This window comes from Sinocyclocheilus anshuiensis, unplaced genomic scaffold (genome assembly GCF_001515605.1).
Source record: "Sinocyclocheilus anshuiensis isolate Anshui unplaced genomic scaffold, SAMN03320099.WGS_v1.1 scaffold1540, whole genome shotgun sequence".
Lineage (NCBI taxonomy): Eukaryota > Metazoa > Chordata > Actinopteri > Cypriniformes > Cyprinidae > Sinocyclocheilus > Sinocyclocheilus anshuiensis.
In genome coordinates, this window is record NW_015558654.1 from 570,664 (window position 1) to 590,967 (window position 20,304).

At 37.1% G+C, this 20,304-nt stretch overlaps 1 protein-coding gene across 1 annotated transcript; it reads right to left on the minus strand.

The window, feature by feature from the left end:
- Positions 1-4,544: 4,544 nt before the first annotated feature.
- rab23 (RAB23, member RAS oncogene family) lies at positions 4,545-17,687 on the minus strand. The gene is made up of 7 exons (XM_016477171.1): positions 17,106-17,687; positions 14,228-14,456; positions 9,873-9,958; positions 9,637-9,793; positions 6,797-6,879; positions 6,631-6,723; positions 4,545-5,523 (listed from the first exon to the last, which is right to left on the minus strand). The coding sequence occupies exons 2-7, from the start codon at positions 14,380-14,382 to the stop codon at positions 5,384-5,386; spliced, it is 714 nt and encodes a 237-aa protein (XP_016332657.1). The 5' UTR covers positions 14,383-14,456; positions 17,106-17,687; the 3' UTR covers positions 4,545-5,383.
- Positions 17,688-20,304: the final 2,617 nt, after the last annotated feature.

The following is a 20,304-nucleotide window of genomic DNA, read 5'->3' on the forward strand; positions in this document are numbered from 1 at the left end:
TTTGCTCGTCTGCAATGTACTATCTGCAATTGCAGATGTCTGTTAAAAGATAGCACACGTACGTCTGCAAGATGTCTGTTAAAGATCTCTTGATCTGGAAAGCATCTGCTGTGTACAGACGTCAGTTTTACACACATTCTAAATCATAAACATCTTAAAGGCATCTAATAAACATCTATTTGACATCTGATAGGAAACGTCCTATAGACGTATTGCAGATGAGCAAACACTAAAAAATACGTCTTGCAGATGTAATGCAGACGTCAAATAGACGTCTCCGTGATGTGCGTGTGCTATCAGGGACACAACTGATAAATGTGACCATGGAGCACGAAACCAGTCACAAGTGTCAATTTTTCAAAATTGAGATTTATACATCATCTGAAAGCTGAATAAATAGCTTTCCATTGATGTATGGTTTGTGAGGATAGAACAATATTTGGCCGAGATACAACTATTTGAAAATCTGGAATCTGAGGGTGCAAAAAAATCAAAATATTGAGAAAATCATCTTTAAAGTTGTCCAAATGAAGTTCTTAGCAATGCATATTACTAATCAAAAATGAAGTTTTGATATATTTACAGTAGGAAATTTACAAAATATCTTCATGGAACATGATCTTTACTTAATGTCCTAATGATTTTTGGCACAAAAGAAAAATGGATAATTTTGACCCATACAATGTATTGTTGGCTATTGCTACAAATATACCAGTGCTACTTAGGTTATGTGCTCCAGGGTCACAAATAGATTTGCAGGTTTTATTACCAATGATGGCACCTTGGTCTTATGCATATTTATTTTGTTTTTACTTCTGTGCTTTTCACTTACAGAAAAAATAATGATCACAAACCACTGACATTTTTTCTTGTGTTTTTGATTTATTAACTAATATGAAACGATGCAAAATCACGGTAATTCTGTTGGGATCTACTAGCATTCCCGCTGGAAGCCCCATGAATATGATTTTCCTGGCTTGTGATTGTTTATTTTTAGAGCAGCCACACATGGTTTTCTCGCTTGCTCTGTACATTCTAATGAGAGCGTTAGGCTCTCGGCTTGCTGGGAATTTCACATTCGGCCGTCAGGTTAGTCTTTACAGTGAAGAACAACACAGTGTTCGGTGCAGGAGAAAACATTACAGCCAAACACAAACTGCCTTCGATAAATACTTGAGCTTAGATTCGTAATCACTTTTTTAATGGCTCTTAAAAATAAGAAATAATACCTTTTAACACATTTTCATGTTTTCAGTTGTTTGGGATTTTTAAAAACAGAGAGAGAGAGAATAGGCTATTTCTGCCTCATTAATTATATTAAAGCCAGTAATAAGTGCAAAGTTCAGAAGAAATTCACAGGTTTTCTACAGTCTATGGATTCTCCATTTCAAGACAATGTGAAGTTTATAACTGTATAAGCCAATTCATCATTTAATTAAGCGGTAAACCTTGCGTTACAGTGCTTATGTGACAATGAAGGGCTGTTGTTGGGCACAACACAAGGCAGATTATTGCTTTTGTAAAATGGTCACAATAGCTTTATGACAAACATACAATGTATTGTTGGCTATTGCTACAAATATACCAGTGCTACTTAGGTTATGTGCTCCAGGGTCACAAATAGATTTGCAGGTTTTATTACCAATGATGGCACCTTGGTCTTATGCATATTTATTTTGTTTTTACTTCTGTGCTTTTCACTTACAGAAAAAATAATGATCACAAACCACTGACATTTTTTCTTGTGTTTTTGATTTATTAACTAATATGAAACGATGCAAAATCACGGTAATTCTGTTGGGATCTACTAGCATTCCCGCTGGAAGCCCCATGAATATGATTTTCCTGGCTTGTGATTGTTTATTTTTAGAGCAGCCACACATGGTTTTCTCGCTTGCTCTGTACATTCTAATGAGAGCGTTAGGCTCTCGGCTTGCTGGGAATTTCACATTCGGCCGTCAGGTTAGTCTTTACAGTGAAGAACAACACAGTGTTCGGTGCAGGAGAAAACATTACAGCCAAACACAAACTGCCTTCGATAAATACTTGAGCTTAGATTCGTAATCACTTTTTTAATGGCTCTTAAAAATAAGAAATAATACCTTTTAACACATTTTCATGTTTTCAGTTGTTTGGGATTTTTAAAAACAGAGAGAGAGAGAATAGGCTATTTCTGCCTCATTAATTATATTAAAGCCAGTAATAAGTGCAAAGTTCAGAAGAAATTCACAGGTTTTCTACAGTCTATGGATTCTCCATTTCAAGACAATGTGAAGTTTATAACTGTATAAGCCAATTCATCATTTAATTAAGCGGTAAACCTTGCGTTACAGTGCTTATGTGACAATGAAGGGCTGTTGTTGGGCACAACACAAGGCAGATTATTGCTTTTGTAAAATGGTCACAATAGCTTTATGACAAAAGCTTATATATTTATTAATAATAATAATAATAGGTTTATAAGTGTGAGTATGTTGCCAATCTTCCAACCAGAATTTAAAGTCAGAACTTTAAAAACAGGTTTTCTTTGGCACTGTGGATTGTCATTTATGGATTTTTATTTTTTTTTAATATTCACATTGTTTTGTAATCATGCATGTATACGGTTGTCACAGTATGATAAAAAAGTACCATGAAAATAAAACAACTACAATAGCCTCTTTATTTTGTCCTTTTCTGACAACCACCCAACGTCAGTCGCAGAATGATCCCAGCAGACCTTTAATCATACAGTCAAAAACAAACGAATCACTTCACATGACACTTCTGCCAACTACAAAATGCGCAGGTAGTAACAGGTGCTGCTGACATATTCTCAACGTCTACTAGAAAGTCGTGAAAAAAGAAGAAATTAAGCAGTTCTTGTATTAGAAACTGTATATTCACTGTATATTTAAAGGGGTCATATGATGCGATTTCAATTTTTCCTTTCTCTTTGGAGTGTTACAAGCTCTTGGTATATTTACTTTGAAAGCTGAAGTTTGCGATTATGGTAAGGGGCGTTACATTTCCGACGACTGCTTGCGGTGTTCGGCCAATCACAATGCACTGGGTCAGCTGGCCAATCAGAGCAGACTGCGCTTGTCAAAGGAGGGGCTTTGTTGAAAACGACGTGTTTGAGAGAGGCGGGGCATAGAGGACCTACAATAATGTACAGTATTTGAAAAATAATGTGTTTTTTGAACATTAAAGCATGTCAACATATTCTGTTACACCAAATACACAAAATAATGATCTTTAAAACAGCATCATATGACCCCTTTAAGATAACCCAGCAATAACATGATCAGGAATGATATCAGATTAATAAAGTGCCTTTAGTTCATTGTAGTGTCGCCATCATTTCACTGCAGCAAATGAGAAAACCAACATTCATCACATCGAGCCAGTTAACATAAGCTGTAAACATGAAGGCCGTTGTGATGGCGAAGTACCATGATTACACATTCAAACACAAATGCGAGGCATGCAATTCATGAATAAATACAATCGATCAAGAGTTAAGCCACATGAAGCAAGTGAACAGATTATTATTACCTGCTCAAACTCATCAGACATCAGATCAAAACTGCAGGGAAGTTTGAACAATTCTGTAACATCCTCTGATTGATTCAAATATAAAACTCACGGGGATGTTGGGTTTATAGACCCGAATTGAGTAAAACATTTAGCACATCAGTTTTCAGTAACATCAAACAGGATCCGCTGTGACTCTTGTGCGTTTCTAATGGCTTTAGTGGTTAAGGCTCTGGGACTTTGGGAGAAATGTACATTTTAGTTTCCTTGGTGGATTCCTGTACATATATAAAGCCCAATACTGTGCTGAAGGTCATGTTAATAATATCAGTGCAATTTAGTCCAAGATTAAACAGGAGATGGGTGATGTCTCATTGGTAATCTTGGTCATCTCTAACCGTTACTCAAAACATATCTGGAAAACTTTAAAGTGAGTTTTATATATTGATTGTACTGTAAATCCATGGGATTTTAAATGTGTATTTACTTTCCAATCGATTCCAGTAATTCACATATAACAGACGTCATGTAGATGCAGAACTTCAAGCCGAGTGTTTCATTTTTCATGAATGCAAAAATATGTACGTCCCATAATTGGTGCACATGTAAATGTGTAGCAGTGAGAAAGGCTGGGCGATATACTGAATATTCACTGTACATTTATGATGATTTCAGGTTAGTTTGACTTTGGCCTCAGCTGTCCTACAGAACAGCTAATTAGATATGTTCACAATCTATCATCAGAGTACGAGAGTGTTATGAAAGAGATGTTTTAATAGCATCAGACTTAAACTTCAGTTGCTATAACAGTATTAGAGCTGGTAAGATTGACAAAATTGACAAAAAAAAAATAAACCCAAGCAATATTTTGAAGATTGGTTTTAATGATTTATTTTAAAATAGCAATAAATACATTTAAAGCCCCTGCACATTTAAAGTTAAACTGTTTAGTAAAAATAGGGGGGGGAATGCGTAAACAAGTATTAATGTTTATTGCTAGTGTGTATGAAGGAAAATTATTACATATAGTTCATTTAGTGAACAGTGTGAAAACATGGCTTGATTTTTACTGCATTTTAATTTTAACATTTTGATGCACAATTTGCTACAACAGTTTTATGCCATTTCAATGTCATTTTCATAACGGCTTAATTATATCAAGTAACGTCTAGTAGCAATATCGCCCAGCCCTAGCAGTAAGAGTGTGCCGTTTTACACTAATATCTGGCGGCGTTGCCAGTTGTCAGCGACCAAATAAAAATATTAAAAAATTAACTTTTCTTTATCCCAAAAGAATACCTTTCTATATAAACCCATCTCTTGCATTTGGTATAGTGTTAGAACATGACAGAGCTTCAGAAGAGGATGCTGATTGATGCATATCAATGATAAAAATGATTAAAAATCTGACTCGCTCAACCATTTACTAAATTTCTTTAAAAAGTTTGTAGAGTTTACAAACATTTTGGCACTGTGTTAAATGTTATGAATTTAAGTAAGTCATTACTTTACTACATTTTTCATACAAAAATACCTATAAGAACATACGGATTGAAACTTGTGACGACGTTCATATAAGAAACAACTTTTAAGGGAAGATTGTGATAGCGAATGATGCACCTCCATCAATACAAGCATACTGCACTAACGATGAACAGTCCAAATGCACAAATGGTGTGTTAGAAGTCGGTTTTTTTCCCGCTGTAAGTACTCTCATTAGAGAAAATTACCCTTCTGTGTACCACATGGAATAACTCACCAAATATTTGACTGTGAGAAAATATATTCGCTTTTCATTCAAATTTTGAGCCACAATCATTGTTAAAATGTGAGGAAGGGCAGTGTCCAAAAGATTTAGGCCTACTCGTCAGAGCAGTCTGCAGCTACCGAAGGGGTTTTTTGTTTTCTTGGTCCTCTGCTTGTTTGGGCGCAGGTTTATGACCTCACGGCCGTTCAGATCGCCGGCAGTCTGGTTGGGATGACTGCCGCCGGAAGTGTTGAAAACGCCTGAAAAGAGTAAGAAATGTGTCACGAGAATCTAAAAACGTTTAATGCTAAAGCTAAATTGAAATAAACAGTGTAGCAGTGTTGTAATAAAAATAAATATAATATGCGTCTGTGATGTCACCAGTAACAATCAAATAGCATCAATGCTGAGAAAAGGAGAAAAATCCATAACGGCGCCTGTCTGGAAACTTTCACTCAGATACCGAAAGCACTTTTTGTTTATTGCTTGTAAATGTGCTTCTTTATATTTGCTTGAAGCTACATTTAGTTGGTTATAATTCTTAACATACAATTGTTTTGACTTACTTATTATTTGTAATTACTTTAAAAAGTAGCCCACTTATGGTAATTTAATAAAAATGAACAAATACATTTGTTAAAGTTGCCCCTATTATGGATTTTTGAAAATTACCTTCCATGCAGTGTGTAACACAGCTCTAAGAGAATGAAAACATCCTGCCAGCTTTTAAATCTGAAAGTGCACCGTGTATAAAGTTATTGTCTCTCAAAAGAAAGAGTCGACTCTGAATCATTTAAAACGAATCCCAAGTGGTTTCATGTTGACGTCAATATGAAACATTAGCATATTGCCCGCCCACTTGTTGGTCTTTTAGTGTTGTTCTAATGAAAATGCTAATTCTTTCTTTGCCACTAGGTGCCGCTTTTGGAGCGGTAAAAATGAAAAATACACAAGGCAAGCACTGCGCTCACAAACGCTGCTTTATCAGGCATTACAGGCATGATGAAATGAAAATGAGACCAATCGGACCAATCACCGCAGATTAGCGTCACGCAAAAGATGGGTTTGGAAAAATGAATCGTTAAACGAATCGTCTGGGAGTCGTTGAGCAAGTAAGGTAAAAATAAATGCTTATTATAAGACAAAGTGTTTTTTGATCTTGCATGCATGTGAACCTGTTGTTGGGGACTCCCAAACCAAAATATGAACTTTTCATAACCCATAATAGGGGCACTTTAAAGTCGGTAAACTAAATAATCAATAAGAAAAAAATGTAGATCAAGAGTGTGATTCCAACAATGGAAATCAGATCGGATCATGCGATGTCTAAAAATTCCTATCCCTAAATAAAAGTATTAATTTCTTACCTATTTTATTGCTGGATGTGTGAACAACCCCTGTCTCCTCTGCCGACTGCTGCTTGAGTCGTTGCAGATATTTGTCAGCTAGATACTTAAAAACTACAATATAACAAAAAAGGAGTTATTGTTGAGCACAAATCAGTTTCATGACCTGAACTGCTTAATCGCACACCTTCATTGACGTTGAGATCTTCTTTCACTGACGTCCGATAGAATCTTAACTTCAGCTTCTTAGCGAGACCTTCAGCCTCCTCACTGAAGCAACGACACAGAAGGATTTGCATTAAAGGGGTTTAGTCCACCTCCAGAATAAAAATTTCCTGATAATGTACTCACCCCCATGTCATCCAAGATGTTCATGTCTTTCTTTCTTCAGTCGCAAAGAAATTAAATTTTTTGAGGAAAACATTCCATATAGTGGACTTCAATGGTGGCCAACGATTTCAAGGTCAAACATGCAGCTTCAGTGCAGCTTCAAAGAGCTCTACACGATCCCAGCCGAGGAATAAGGGTCTTATCTAGCGAAACAAATGGTAATTTTCTTAAAAATATATATATTTATACTAGGGATGGGTGATATGGGCTTAAAAATATATCATGATAATTTCTGGTATTTATTGCGATAACGATATCAATGGCGAAAATTCAGGGAATCCTGTTTCTTTAGAGAAAAGTATCATCTTGCCTATTTTTACCCAAAATAGGGTGTTGTTAGCATTACCTAAGTCCCTTTCAAGGATATGTACAGTCTTTTGCATTACTGAGTACACACGTATCAACTGTTTAATTCATACTGGAAGCCGGAGGGCGCAGAAACTCGACATATGCATTGCAGAAGTAATACTACTGACGGCGCTTTATGAAAACCCTAATATGGACAAAGGTATCCAGTTGTCTCTGTAGCTGAATAAAACGCAGATAGAGAAATTTTAACGGAGGGAAATTGAAGACAATAAACATACGACTGCACAAAATATATGGTTTATCTGTGTTCTTCAAGCAATCTTGGGTATTTTTTATAAGGAAAGTATATTTATAATTAGGGATGCACGATATTATCGGACCAATATCGGAATCGGCTGATAATGGCTTTAAATATAAATATCGGCCCAATATGAAAAATTATGCCGATATGTCTTGCCGATAAGAGGAATGGATCGCTGCATTTAAACTGAGAATGCATGTGCAGAATGATGCTTTTGGTGTGTGATATAGTCAACAGTAATAACACATGCAGCAGCGGCAGCCTCCCCCGGGTCCTAAAGCCCGTTCGGTAAGGAGTTTTAATTCCGTAGGGGGCGCTGTTGGCCTACTTCTAATAAAATGAAAGCAAAATACACAAATAATATTTAGACTGTGTTTCTGATTAAATAAACTGATTTATTCATTAATGTGTAATATGTTATATTTTTTAAACAAAAAATCGGCCAAAATGAGTTGAAAATTATCGGCATATCGGATATCGGCAAAAATCCAATATTGTGCATCCCTACTGTAATATGAAACCACGTCTGGTCACAAAAAGAAGTTATTTCAAACACTCGACTAAGTTAATTTGGAAAAAAAGCATGTAAATAAATGGTATCTTTGTTGGACAACAGGTTCGTAAATACACATGCAAAACTGTATCGCACACGTGCTACTGTAGTACATTTATTCAGACCGTTTTTTGTCGCACTGTACAGCCCTAACCAAACCAGTTCCAGATTGTAGAAGTAGCTCATCCTTTAGCGATAAACTCCTCCTCAATTTTACATCCGCCTTCCGCGATGTCGCTCCGTCCACACAGAAATATGCCAACAACTAGACTTTATCGTTATTATCGGGGGAAGGCTAATTCTTATCGTGGGGAGAATTTTTACCGGTACATCACAAACGATAAGATATCACCCATCCCTAATTTATACACTTTGTAACCACAAATGCTCAGCTAGCATTAGCTCAGCGATGTGCTTGCATGTCTTTATTAAGTGATGTTGGAAAGGTCATGTGTGACGCAGGTGGAAGTACCAGTGTTTACAAAGCGAACATGCAAAAAAAGTCAAATGCCCTTTACAAAAAAATGTAAAACAACAATGTCGGACGATTTTAAAGTTGGAGGAGAAAATGAGAGTTTTTAAACGAAGTACAAAGACAAAGAACTAACCGCGCGTGACCTTTCCAAAGGTTGTGTCTAGAAGGGATACAGCAAAAACCGGAAGCTAACTATAAATTTAATTTTCTACCTATTAGATTGTGTTTTATTAACGTCTACACTTATCCCAACCCTAAAGCTACCCCTTACAATAATGCAAAAATAGTAATTATTGTTGTACAGTGTGAGAAAAATTACGCTATGATGTGCGCATGTCCAGTAGTTTTTGCTGTATGCCATCTAGCCTTAACCCTTTCCAACAGGATTACGTAATGTGTGACGACGCACATGCGCATCGCAGAGCTAGAGCAGTGTTGTCAAGTTCCCGGTTTTCCCGCAGAATTAGGCTACTTTATCAGTGTTGCCGCGGGTTGTTTTTCATGTCCGCGGGTTAAAGCGACCCCGATAACGTGATATTTAGCCCCTGGAGTGCAAATTTTACCAGGGGAACCCTGCCAAAAACATGCATTTTACCCCCCGGAACACGATTTTTAACGGGGAGCCCCCCTCGAAATGCGATTGGGCTAGTTTTGAGTAGCAATTAGGCGGGTTTTGTTGCAAAAACCTGGCAACCCTGAGCTAGAGCAAGCAGAGCATTTGTGGTTAAAAAGTGTATAAATATGACATTTTTCCAGAAAATGACCTATTGTTTCGCTAGATAAGACCCTTATTTCTCGGCTGGGATCGTATAAAGCCCTTTGAAGCTGCAAAAAACAATTTCTTTTCGACTGAAGAAAGAAATACATGAACATCTTGGATGACATGGGGGTGAGTACATTATCAGGAAATTTTTATTCTGGAAGTGGACTTATCCTTTAACCACATCAATCTCTACAGTCGCTGATGATACTGTGCATTAACGATTCTTTTTGTCTTACTTTTTGATAACCGTGTCGTCCAGCAGATCGATTTTGTTCTGCACCAGGACGGTGGGTATGTCCCCGACCTCCATCTCCACTTTCTCCCTCCAGCTGCTGATGGCCTCAAAGGACTCTCTGTCGGTGGTGGAGAAGACCAGCACACAGGCCTGAGCGCCTGCAGGACCAAACACACGTCACAAACCCGCTCAAGCTCCCAGCCAAACACACGTACACAGCGTTTCTAACAGTCTCACCTCTGTAATAGGCTTTGGTGATGGCATCAAACTCCTCCTGTCCCGCCGTGTCCCACAACATCAGCCTGACGTCCTCGCCATTAACTCTGAAACGCATGTAAACAAATGTAAAACTGATATGTGACCCTGGAGCACAAAACCAGTCATAAGGGTCAATTTTTCGAAATTGAGATTTATACATAAAAAAGCTGAATAAATGTATGATTTGTGAGGATAGGACAATATTTGGTCGAGATACAACTATTTGAAAATCTGGAATCTGAGGGTGCAAAAAATCTAAATATTGAGAAAATCACCTTTAAAGTTGTCCAAATGATGTTCTTAGCAATGCATATTACTAATCAAAAATTAAGTTTTAAAATATTTATGGTAGGAAATGTACAAAATATCTTCATGGAACATGATCTTTACTTAATATCCTAATGATTTTTGGCATAAAAGAAAAATCGATTATTTTGACCCATACAATGTATTGTTGGCTATTGCTACAAATATACCAGTGCTACTTATGACTGCTTTTGTGCTCCGGGGTCACATATATGCATTGGCATAATATCTAATAGACTGTTGAAATTTATTAAAACACATCAATTACGTGAAATAATTGGGTGAATCTCAAATTTAAAAAAAAAATGCTAAAACCATTTTTTAACATCTGTTGGGGCCACCTGACAGGTCACGCAGGCTTACAGCTGCAATTCACATCTGCTTTCATTCTCAGTTTGACTAAGCATTGAAACAGATGAAGCCACTGACAGCTCATTTGTTCCTCTTTTCGCTTTAAGAGTACAAACAGTAAACCGCACGGATTTTCTCTGGCATTCACTGCCGATGACACGCGTTATATTGGAAAGAGACTGTGATCCAGGAACTACTGCTAAAAAAGCAAGAGGATCTTCTTTCCCAAGGGGTTGCCTGATCTTCACCGCATGCTTTTTGTCATACTCATATTTAAATGCAAACAGAAAGTTTGCTTGTTCTAAAGGTTTTTTTGTCATATATGCCTGGACAAACATGAGCCAGATTTACTGGAATTTATTTCTGTTTAAAGTTTTGTTTGTATGTATGAGTGGAATACTGTACCTACTGTGTAGTCAGTGCAGGGTAGTGACTGATTACATGGAATCTGGATTATGTAATCAGATTCCAAAAATTACAGTTACTTTTTACATGGATTACATATTGTTCTGGACAAAAACATTTCAAACCTGGTACACTCTGGGTGTGTCATTGTTGTTTCCTTGCTTATTAATGTTTGTTCATGCAGTGAACATTCCCATTTTTTTGTGAGCCAAACTCCTTAAAATAAACTAAGATTAGTTAATATTTCAATAATTTTGATTTTTATCACCTCACTGCAGTTCTTATTACATTAAGCCCAGTTTGGGAAACCCTGGTGTAATGTTGATATGAAAAATGGAATACATTTTCTTTCTCTTGGCTTTTATAATATCAATATGGCATGCTTAATGGTAAGTTTAAAACAAGTTAGATTAAAAAAAAAAGTAGTCAGAATACAGTGGTGTGAAAAAGTGTTGGCCCCCTTTTTTGCACGTTTGTCACACTTTAATGTTTCAGATCATCAAACAAATTTAAATATTAGTAAAAGATAACACAAGTGAACACAACATGCAGTTTTTAAATGAAGGTTTTTATTATAAAGGGAAAACAAAATCCAAAACTACATGGCCCTGTGTGAAGAAGTGTTTGCCCCCTAAACCTAATAACTGGTTGGGTCACCCTTAGCAGCAACAACTGCAATCAAGCGTTTGCGATAACTTGCAATGAGTCTGTTACAGCGCTGTGGAGGAATTTTGGTCCACTCATCTATGCATCAGGAAGGGGGCCAACACTTTTTCACACCACTGTACATCACCAAAAACGAGTAACCCAGATTTCATTACTAACTAGTTTTCTTTTCATCATGTAAACGGTAATCAGTAACAGACTACAAATTGTAAGTAATCGACCCAGCACTGTACATACTCCTACTCATTTCTATCAAACATTATATGAAATAGAGGTGTACAGTACTGCCAAAATCTTGCTATGAGAATTATTAATCACAGTAACAGTATATGTGTATGAGTACGTTTCAAGTTGCCCAGAAAATGTAAAGTTGGTTGCTTGACTTTTTATTCATTTAATTACTTACGTACATATGTATGTGGGTCAAAGACGTTAAGATGTCTGCATCAAAATAAATTTACAAAAGTGATTTTATGTCCATAGAAAGCACATTAAAAGTAAGTAAAGTGTCTACTTTTAAGGTTTCAAATAAGTTTTTGGAAAATAAAATGTCAAAATTTGGTTACACTGTCATTCAGTGTAACACAATATTTATGTAAAAATTCAAACAACATGCTTATTCTGACGTGTACATATTAAAATATCTAAAAGTATAAGGGAGCATATTAAATGTTATTGTGTTTTAAATGAGTAAAAAATTCTTACTGACAAATGGGCAAAACCTAGGATAGTGGCAAATTTAAAAAAATGTGATTAGTCTTTTAATATGTCATACATTGATTTTTGTTGTAAATATGCCTGACGAGATTGTTACACTTAATATGTCATAAATTTATTTTTGTTGTAAATATGCCTGAAAAGATTGTTTCACTGAATGACATTTTAGTGGGTGTCTTCTGTAAATCAGGGGAAAATGTATGATATTTATTTTTTGCTCAGAAAAACAAAAACAAAATTGCAATTAAATTAAACAGAAAACTTTTTACATTTTTTGGGGGGAAAACAACAACAATTTAAAGCAGTATTACACTTACTGCTTTTATGCTTAAACCCTTTTTCGTCTTTGACCCATGTATGCATTTATTTATGAGTGACTCCCTTCATGTACTGGTATTTTTTATTTATTTATTTTTTGTATTGTACACTTTGTGTCATGGCCTACAACTAATTTAGGTTATACGCATGTTTACGGAAACAATATCTCAGCTCAGGATGGTCTGATTTTTTGAAAATCTATGGCAGCATTCTGCTGTAAACGTATGAGTTTCAGATTCCACTATTCATAACGAAGGAATAATGAGTCTTATCTTGGGTTAAAAACAAAACAGTCAAAATAACAGAATGAAAAAGAATAGCTCAGCCTGTAAATTCTGAATTGATGAGCCATATACAAAGCTATTGTAAAGCAGCAGATATACACACACCAGTGATTTCTGTACTGATGTTGTAACAACCACAAATAACTCAAATGTGACACTTTTTCCTCATCTTGCCCCATTTGTCCTGCTCTCCATTTTCACGTTGTTATGTTTCTTTGTCACTTTCACATGTCCATAATGTAAATCAGTCCGGTGCACTAAATCTACTGCACTGTGAACCGCATAGCAAAATCTCTACGGCCCTCCATTACTACCACACCACAGACATTGCGTCAGATTTAGCAAGCTGCCCCCACATTATTAGATTGTCTTGACGCTGTTCTGCTGCGCTCCATTACGCTGTCACAGGATGATTAACAGTCACATCTTAGTCTGGTCTGCCTCAACGGTCTAACAGCACTCACCAATGTCAAGATGACTCAAACGGCCAATCAAACCAAAGAAGGTGGGGTTTACTGTAAACAGAGCCTGAATGACGCTTCAGTTTTAACGGTGAAAGAGTGCAATGTAATATGTAAGGTAGCTAAACATTTAATATTTGACTACTGTTTTACGATAGAAATGTTAAACGACTTGTAAAAATAGGCTATCATTTACTTGATTTATGTTATTTACCCCATAACTGAATGCGACGCAACAAAAAAAAAACATTAATGGAGCTGATTTGGTGTATTATGCATAAGCTAAGGTAAGCACTGAATGTGTGCATATTTTAAAATAAAAAGTATTATTTGCAAATAGTTCAAATTGATTCTTTACAATAAAATCATATTCTACTCTTCTTCTTTATTTCCTTAAATCCCTTTAAATTTGTTGATTATTTAATTCAAGATAGCCTTGCCTACCGGCTTAAATAAAATGTCTTGATTGACAGCCTGAGATTTAAAAAGAAAAATCATTTGTAAAAGGAAGGTCAAAGTGAATGCATTGCATTGTGGGATACATAACCTAACATAGCCCATGTGGTGTACTCTGCTTCTATACTACATATTGCACAAATGCAGTAGATCATTCTAGTATCCGACAAAGAAAGTAATGCGATTCTAAACATCATCTTGGATTACTCGATTTCTAAAGAAATGGTTTTCTTCATCCAGGTATCCAGGGTGGCATTTTAATGCAGCCAGCCTTAATGCGGTCCAACTGCCGAGCAACAAGGCTCAAACATAGAAACCAAAGAGCGCAGCATTTCAATGCGACCTGACTGAAGCGTAAAAGCATGCTTACATGATCTGTCTTTCCAGAAAGTCAACCCCGATGGTCTTTTTGTAGTCCTTTGTGAAGATGCCCTTGCAGTATCGCTGGATCATACTGGACTTCCCGACCGCTCCGTTCCCCACCACCACCACCTTGATGGCCACTTCCATGTCCTCCTCCAGCATGGCTGCGATGTGCCTGCGCTTTCACCTCACTCCGGCCCGGCTTAGTGCTGCTCTAGGACCTTCTCAACTCTAGCCTGTTTTAGGAAAGCAGTAGACGGATCAGTCATCACATTTTCACCACCTTTGTTGACATCATTGTCTATTCCTGCATCATGACTAGACGTGACCTATTAGTCTCTGAGTGTTTTGGGTCAGTTTCCGTTAAGTAAGTGCCTGCTGTGGCTCTGGGTTGTGCTCACCATGGCTGACTTCCCACTTCATGATGCATCTTGCATGGGCAATTTATTTATTTTGAAGATTTTTGGCATTGCAACTTTATTTTTGTAACAAATAAGCCCATTTGCCCACAGATTCTTTTTACTGTAATGCATCTAGACTTTAAATTTGAAAAGTCTTTGACTTTGAATTTCTATTATTTTGAATGGTGACCATGAGTTATATAATCCAAGGATGCATCATTTAAATCAGTTTACGCTGAAGGAAGTACAACAAATACTACCATAGCGATACTAGATTTTAATTATATATTGAATATTAAAAAGTTATTTGTTTATTTTTTTAGTAATGAGAATTTGGGAGAACATGCGTTTAACTGTCATGAAAGGAAATTCACAAGGAAACAAAAAAAGATTCCTTTCTATTAGGGTTGCAAAGGGGTGGAAAATTTCCGGAAACTTTCCAAAAATCCCTGGAATATTACAAAAAATCCTGGAAAGTTTCCAAAATTTCTGGAATATTTCCGAAATGTACTGGAAATGTTCCACTTCTTTGCAACCCTACTTTCTAAAAGTATTACTGAGTATTTCAGTATTCAAATTTTGGTTTTGGGGAGAAATATAACCAGACATGTTTTTGACAGCTTTTACTCTCAAAATAACCTAGTTGCAAATCAACACAATTATAACAATGAAAACTGGATAAATTTGCCAGAAAAACTGCTGTTAATATAGTCACACTAATAAACAGGAAAACAACAGTGTTAATCTGGCCAAATTCACTTATGAAACAAATCCGATTTTAGCTGTAAAGCAGCTCTACAGAAGATAATAGTGCCATTATGCAGCTCAATTGGGTTGAAGAACAGAGCGAGTGCTGCAAACGTCATTAGTTATGAAGTGAGCTCTACAGCAGGTGACAGTGTCATCACTCAGCTCCTGTCAGTTCAGTTCAATAGCTGCACAGTTCACCAGTTTTGAAACAACTTCATTTCAGATGTAAGCAGCTCTACAAGAAGACGACAGTTTATCTGCAGCAGGAGTCTTGAACGTGAACGCAAAAATGCAATCCAAGAATGCTGGATAGATAGCAGCGTGACAGTAGCGCTTACATATTAGGTTACGTTCCCCAGGCCTCCCGCGTTTCTGCTGGGTAACTAAATACAGCAGCCAACCTGAGACAACAATGACACGCATGAGTCTTTCACATGATCAGCCTTAATAAAATAAGCTCGCAAAATGATGGCCTTATACGGCTACAATCAGATCTTTCCAATCATGTTCTTAATTGTATTTAATTCCTTCAATAGTATTGATGTTTTAATGCATTAAAACATTTTAAATCATATAAATATTTTCGCCATTTTAATTTGACTTCTACATTTATAGATCAACGTAAACCACCAAACAGATCTTTTAAAATAAGTTAAGAAAGCATTTCACTGACAGGATTAGGCTTCCTTCCTTCCGTTTGGTTCAGCTTTTAGAACAAAAGCCGGATCCCAGCGTTCGTTCTTGACGGGTGTTTCTGAGGCCTGGCTGTCTGAAGGGCCCACTGCGTTACTGCCATGGCACTGAGATCCACGTAACCAAGGAAGTCTGAGTGATATACAGAGCGCAGTCTCTCAGTGGGGCTATATACAGCAGCTGGACAGAAAACACGCACAAGACAAATGTGCGAAACTCTCTCGGAGCACCAAAACTTCAAAGAAGCCCATCTGTTCGTGGTCAAATTACACACATCACACAACCTCTCACACAGGATTTCATGTGTTGCAGTCGGTCTGTTTAAGAGATCTACTATACTTTGCTTATTACACTAGCAAAAAAAAATATGGTTACACTTGGTTAAGTAGTGGTTAAGGTCTTAACCACTTAACCACCAAAATATGGTTAAGGTCTCCTTGTTACAGTGTAATTATACATTTAAGTACTGAGTCAGATTAATTAACTACATGCACTTACTACATGGTTAGGGTTTGGCTTAGTGTTACTTGTATGTAATTCTGCATAATTTATTGTTATTATAATAGTAATGTGTAACAAGGACACTGTAAAACAAAGTGTTACCAAAAATAATGGAGGTTAAGACTTAGACATCAAAGTACCATGGTACCATCAATAGCTATAACCATACTTTTTGTAAGGATAATTGCTATTGCAAAAAGTACAGTTTACCAAATTCATTTAGATGCTACTCCAAGTTACCACCATATTTTTTAAAGGTAAGTTCTTGTGAGATAAGTACTAAAAGCATGTAGTAAGGTTAGGGTTTGGTTTAGGGTTAGTTGGTGGTAATTATGCGCAGTTGTGTTTACAACAGTAAGTAGATGTAACAAGGACACTGTTAAGTGTTACCAAGAACAATACCGCGATATTAGTTATTTATCAGAGAGTAAGAGCATGATACTTTGTTATACAGACGTGATTACCGTGATATTTAGCTGACACTTCGAATAATACCGTGGTACTAAAAGAGCTGTTAGTAATATCGTCGCGGTGTCTCACCTGTATTCGTGTGTTACCAGGTTACATAGTTTTCTCTTTGAAGACCCGACTCGGGAATAATAAAGAACGCGGACTGTCCAGAGATCCAAACACACAGCTCCAGTGATTTATCAATCCAAACACATCTGCTGAATGTAAATATAAGCCAGCAGCAGCTGTATGGAGCGAGCTTTTTTGCGTTTGCAGAGTTTATCAAAGGAGTGGCCTCCTCCTCCTCCTCCTCCTTTACTGCTCTCCCTCTCTCTGTGCGTGTCTCTTACACAGACTAACAATGCCGCTTGGATACTACAGAGTCCAGCGGGCTCTGAGGACGCAGATGTCCGCAGACACAGCAGCGTCTTAACGCGCTTTGGGTGATTCGCGACTGTGCGCCGGGGGCCGCGGCACTGACTGAAGCGCGGAGACCACCAAACACCAAGCACTTTCAAAATAAAAGCCTGTCTTGACTTCTCAGAACTTCAGCACAGCTGGAACGATGCAAAATGAGAAATCAATCAGCACAAAGAAGAGCTGGTCCCATAAGAAAACATGGCAGATTTCAAATAGCATATATGCTGGGCGGTTCAGCGTCAATGATAGAAAAACCAAAGAAATGATCAGCACACTTTGATTCATCAACAGCTTCAGGCCTGTGATGCCTCATCCAACTAGGATGTGTCGCAGCTATCCCTTTTTATAATTGTTTACCATGTTAAGAAAATAGTATCATCAAAATGATAAAATTGCATTTTTAGGGAGTCACATACACTGCTCAAAAAAATTAAAGGAACGCTTTGAAAACACATCAGATCTCAAAGGGGAAAAATATCATGCTGGGTATCTATACTGATATGGACTGGGTAATGTGTTAGGAACGAAAGGATGCCACATCGTTTGAATGGAAATGGAAATGATCAACCTACAGAGGGCTGAATTCAAAGACACCCTGAAAATCAAAGTGAAAAAATGATGCAGCAGGCTAGTCCATTTTGCTGAAATTTCATTACAGCCACTCAAAATGGTACTCGGTAGTTTGTATGGCCCCCCATGTGCTTGTATGCATGCCTGACAACGTCTGGGCATGCTCCTAATGAGACGACGGAGATCTGGACCAGGGCATCACTGAGCTCCTGGACAGTCTGAGGTGCAACCTGGCGGTGTCGGATGGACCGAAACAATGTCCCAGAGGTGTTCTATTGGATTTAGGTCAGGCGAGCGTGGGGGCCATTCAATGGTATCAATTCCTTCATCCTCCAGGAACTGCCTGCATACTCTCGCCACATGAGCCCAGGTATCACTTTCACAGACTTTTTCATTAACTGTTCCCTCCTGGTGGAATGACCTGCCCAGATCAATCCGAGCAGCTGAGTCCTTAACCATCTTCAAGAAACGACTAAAAACACATCTGTTCCACCTTTATTTGACCCTCTAACTCTAACACTTTCTATTCTATTTTAATTCTGCTTTATCTATGTTTATTCTTTATTTAAACAAAAAAACAACAAAAAAAAACACTAGCTTTCTATTCTATCTACTTGTTTTTCTTTGTTTGTGTGTGTATGTATAATATATATATATATATATATACAGCTTGCTACATGTATTGCGTTAGGCTAACCGAGACTTGTCATTTGCACTTATATATTGTTGCTCTTTTGTTAGTTTTGACTGCTTTTATTGTCCTCATTTCTAAGTGGCTTTGGATAAAAGCGTCTGCTAAATGACTAAATGTAAATGTATTGTCGTGCACCAGGAGGAACCCAGGACCCACTGCACCAGCGTAGGGTCTGACAGTGGGTCCAAGGATTTCATCCCAATACCTAATGACAGTCAGGGTGTCATTATATATAGACTTTAAGTTAACAAATCAAGCTGTGACTAGTTGAGCGGAGTAAGGAGACAGTTCTCCTCCAAACTGTATGCATTCAGTCATTCAGTGCCAGAGAGTTTAATCAACAGCTAAAGTAATGAAGCAGCCAGTCAATACATTTATTGTGATTAAAATGTCTTACAGACATGATATACAGATATCTTTTTTTTTTTTTTAATCCATTAGAAAAGAAAAAATAGTGCAAAGTGCAGAGACTTGACACACATGCATAAAATCATCAAACTCAACTGGTAAACTATGGCACTTGCAACAGCAAGGACACGAGTGCAATTTCCTGGAAATACCCATACTGATCAAATGTATGCATCGAATATATTTAATGTTATTTTTGATAAAAGCTTCTGCCAAATGTAAATGAGAATAATTTGTACGATTAGTAAAACATGGGATTGTCATTTTGGGGCCCCAAACTAATTTTGTAATTGAGGGAGCCTTCTTTACAGTCACCTTTTCTAGTCAGTGTAGACCAGGGGTGCCCAATCCTGCTCCTGGCAATCGACTAATTAAACGCACCTGCCTTTAATTTTCAAGTGGTCCTGAAGACCTTAATTAGTTGCTTTAGGTGTGTTTGATTAGGGTTGGAGCTGAACTTTGCAGGACAGTCTATCGCCAGGAGCAGGATTGGGCACCCCTGGTGTAAACTATCCTATATTCCTCATTCTTGGTCAAATTTGATTAAGTGCAAATTTGCTTCTTTTTTCAAAGAGCATACATCTTTAAGATTAGAAGAATTTTAGCAAAAATATAAACGTTTTAATAAAAGTGCATTAAGTAAAAAAAAAAAAAAAAGGCACATTAATGTCTTGCCACATAATTTCCCCCTTGAACTAAGATCTTGGCATTTTTCTAAACACTAAGTAGTAACATCACGACTATATTATGAAATGCTTGCTCGTGAGGCATTCAGAGTAATGCTGTACTGTTTTGTATTTATGTACCCTAACCTACAATGTATTTTTTTCAGCCAGAGAAATGTACAATTACAGAAAAGTGTTTGGCAGATATTAACAGTAGCTTTCAGTAGACAGACAAGTATGGTGTTATCACAGCGAACACTTTACAAATGTAACAATAGACCACTGCCTAGAAGTGTGCATATGACATAATCAAGTGATATATTCAGCTTGGCAAAGTTCTCCAATGTGAAAGTTACAGCAGCTGAAATTCTCATTGGTTAACGGATGCCTACATCAGAGTGCGTTTCAGTAAAACTGATCATTTTCACATAAATTTCACATTTCACATCAATTGATTCACATAACTTTCTAAAGTGGCACAATCACTCCACTCTAAGAAAAGCCTGTAAAAATACTGCTCAGTGTACAGGAA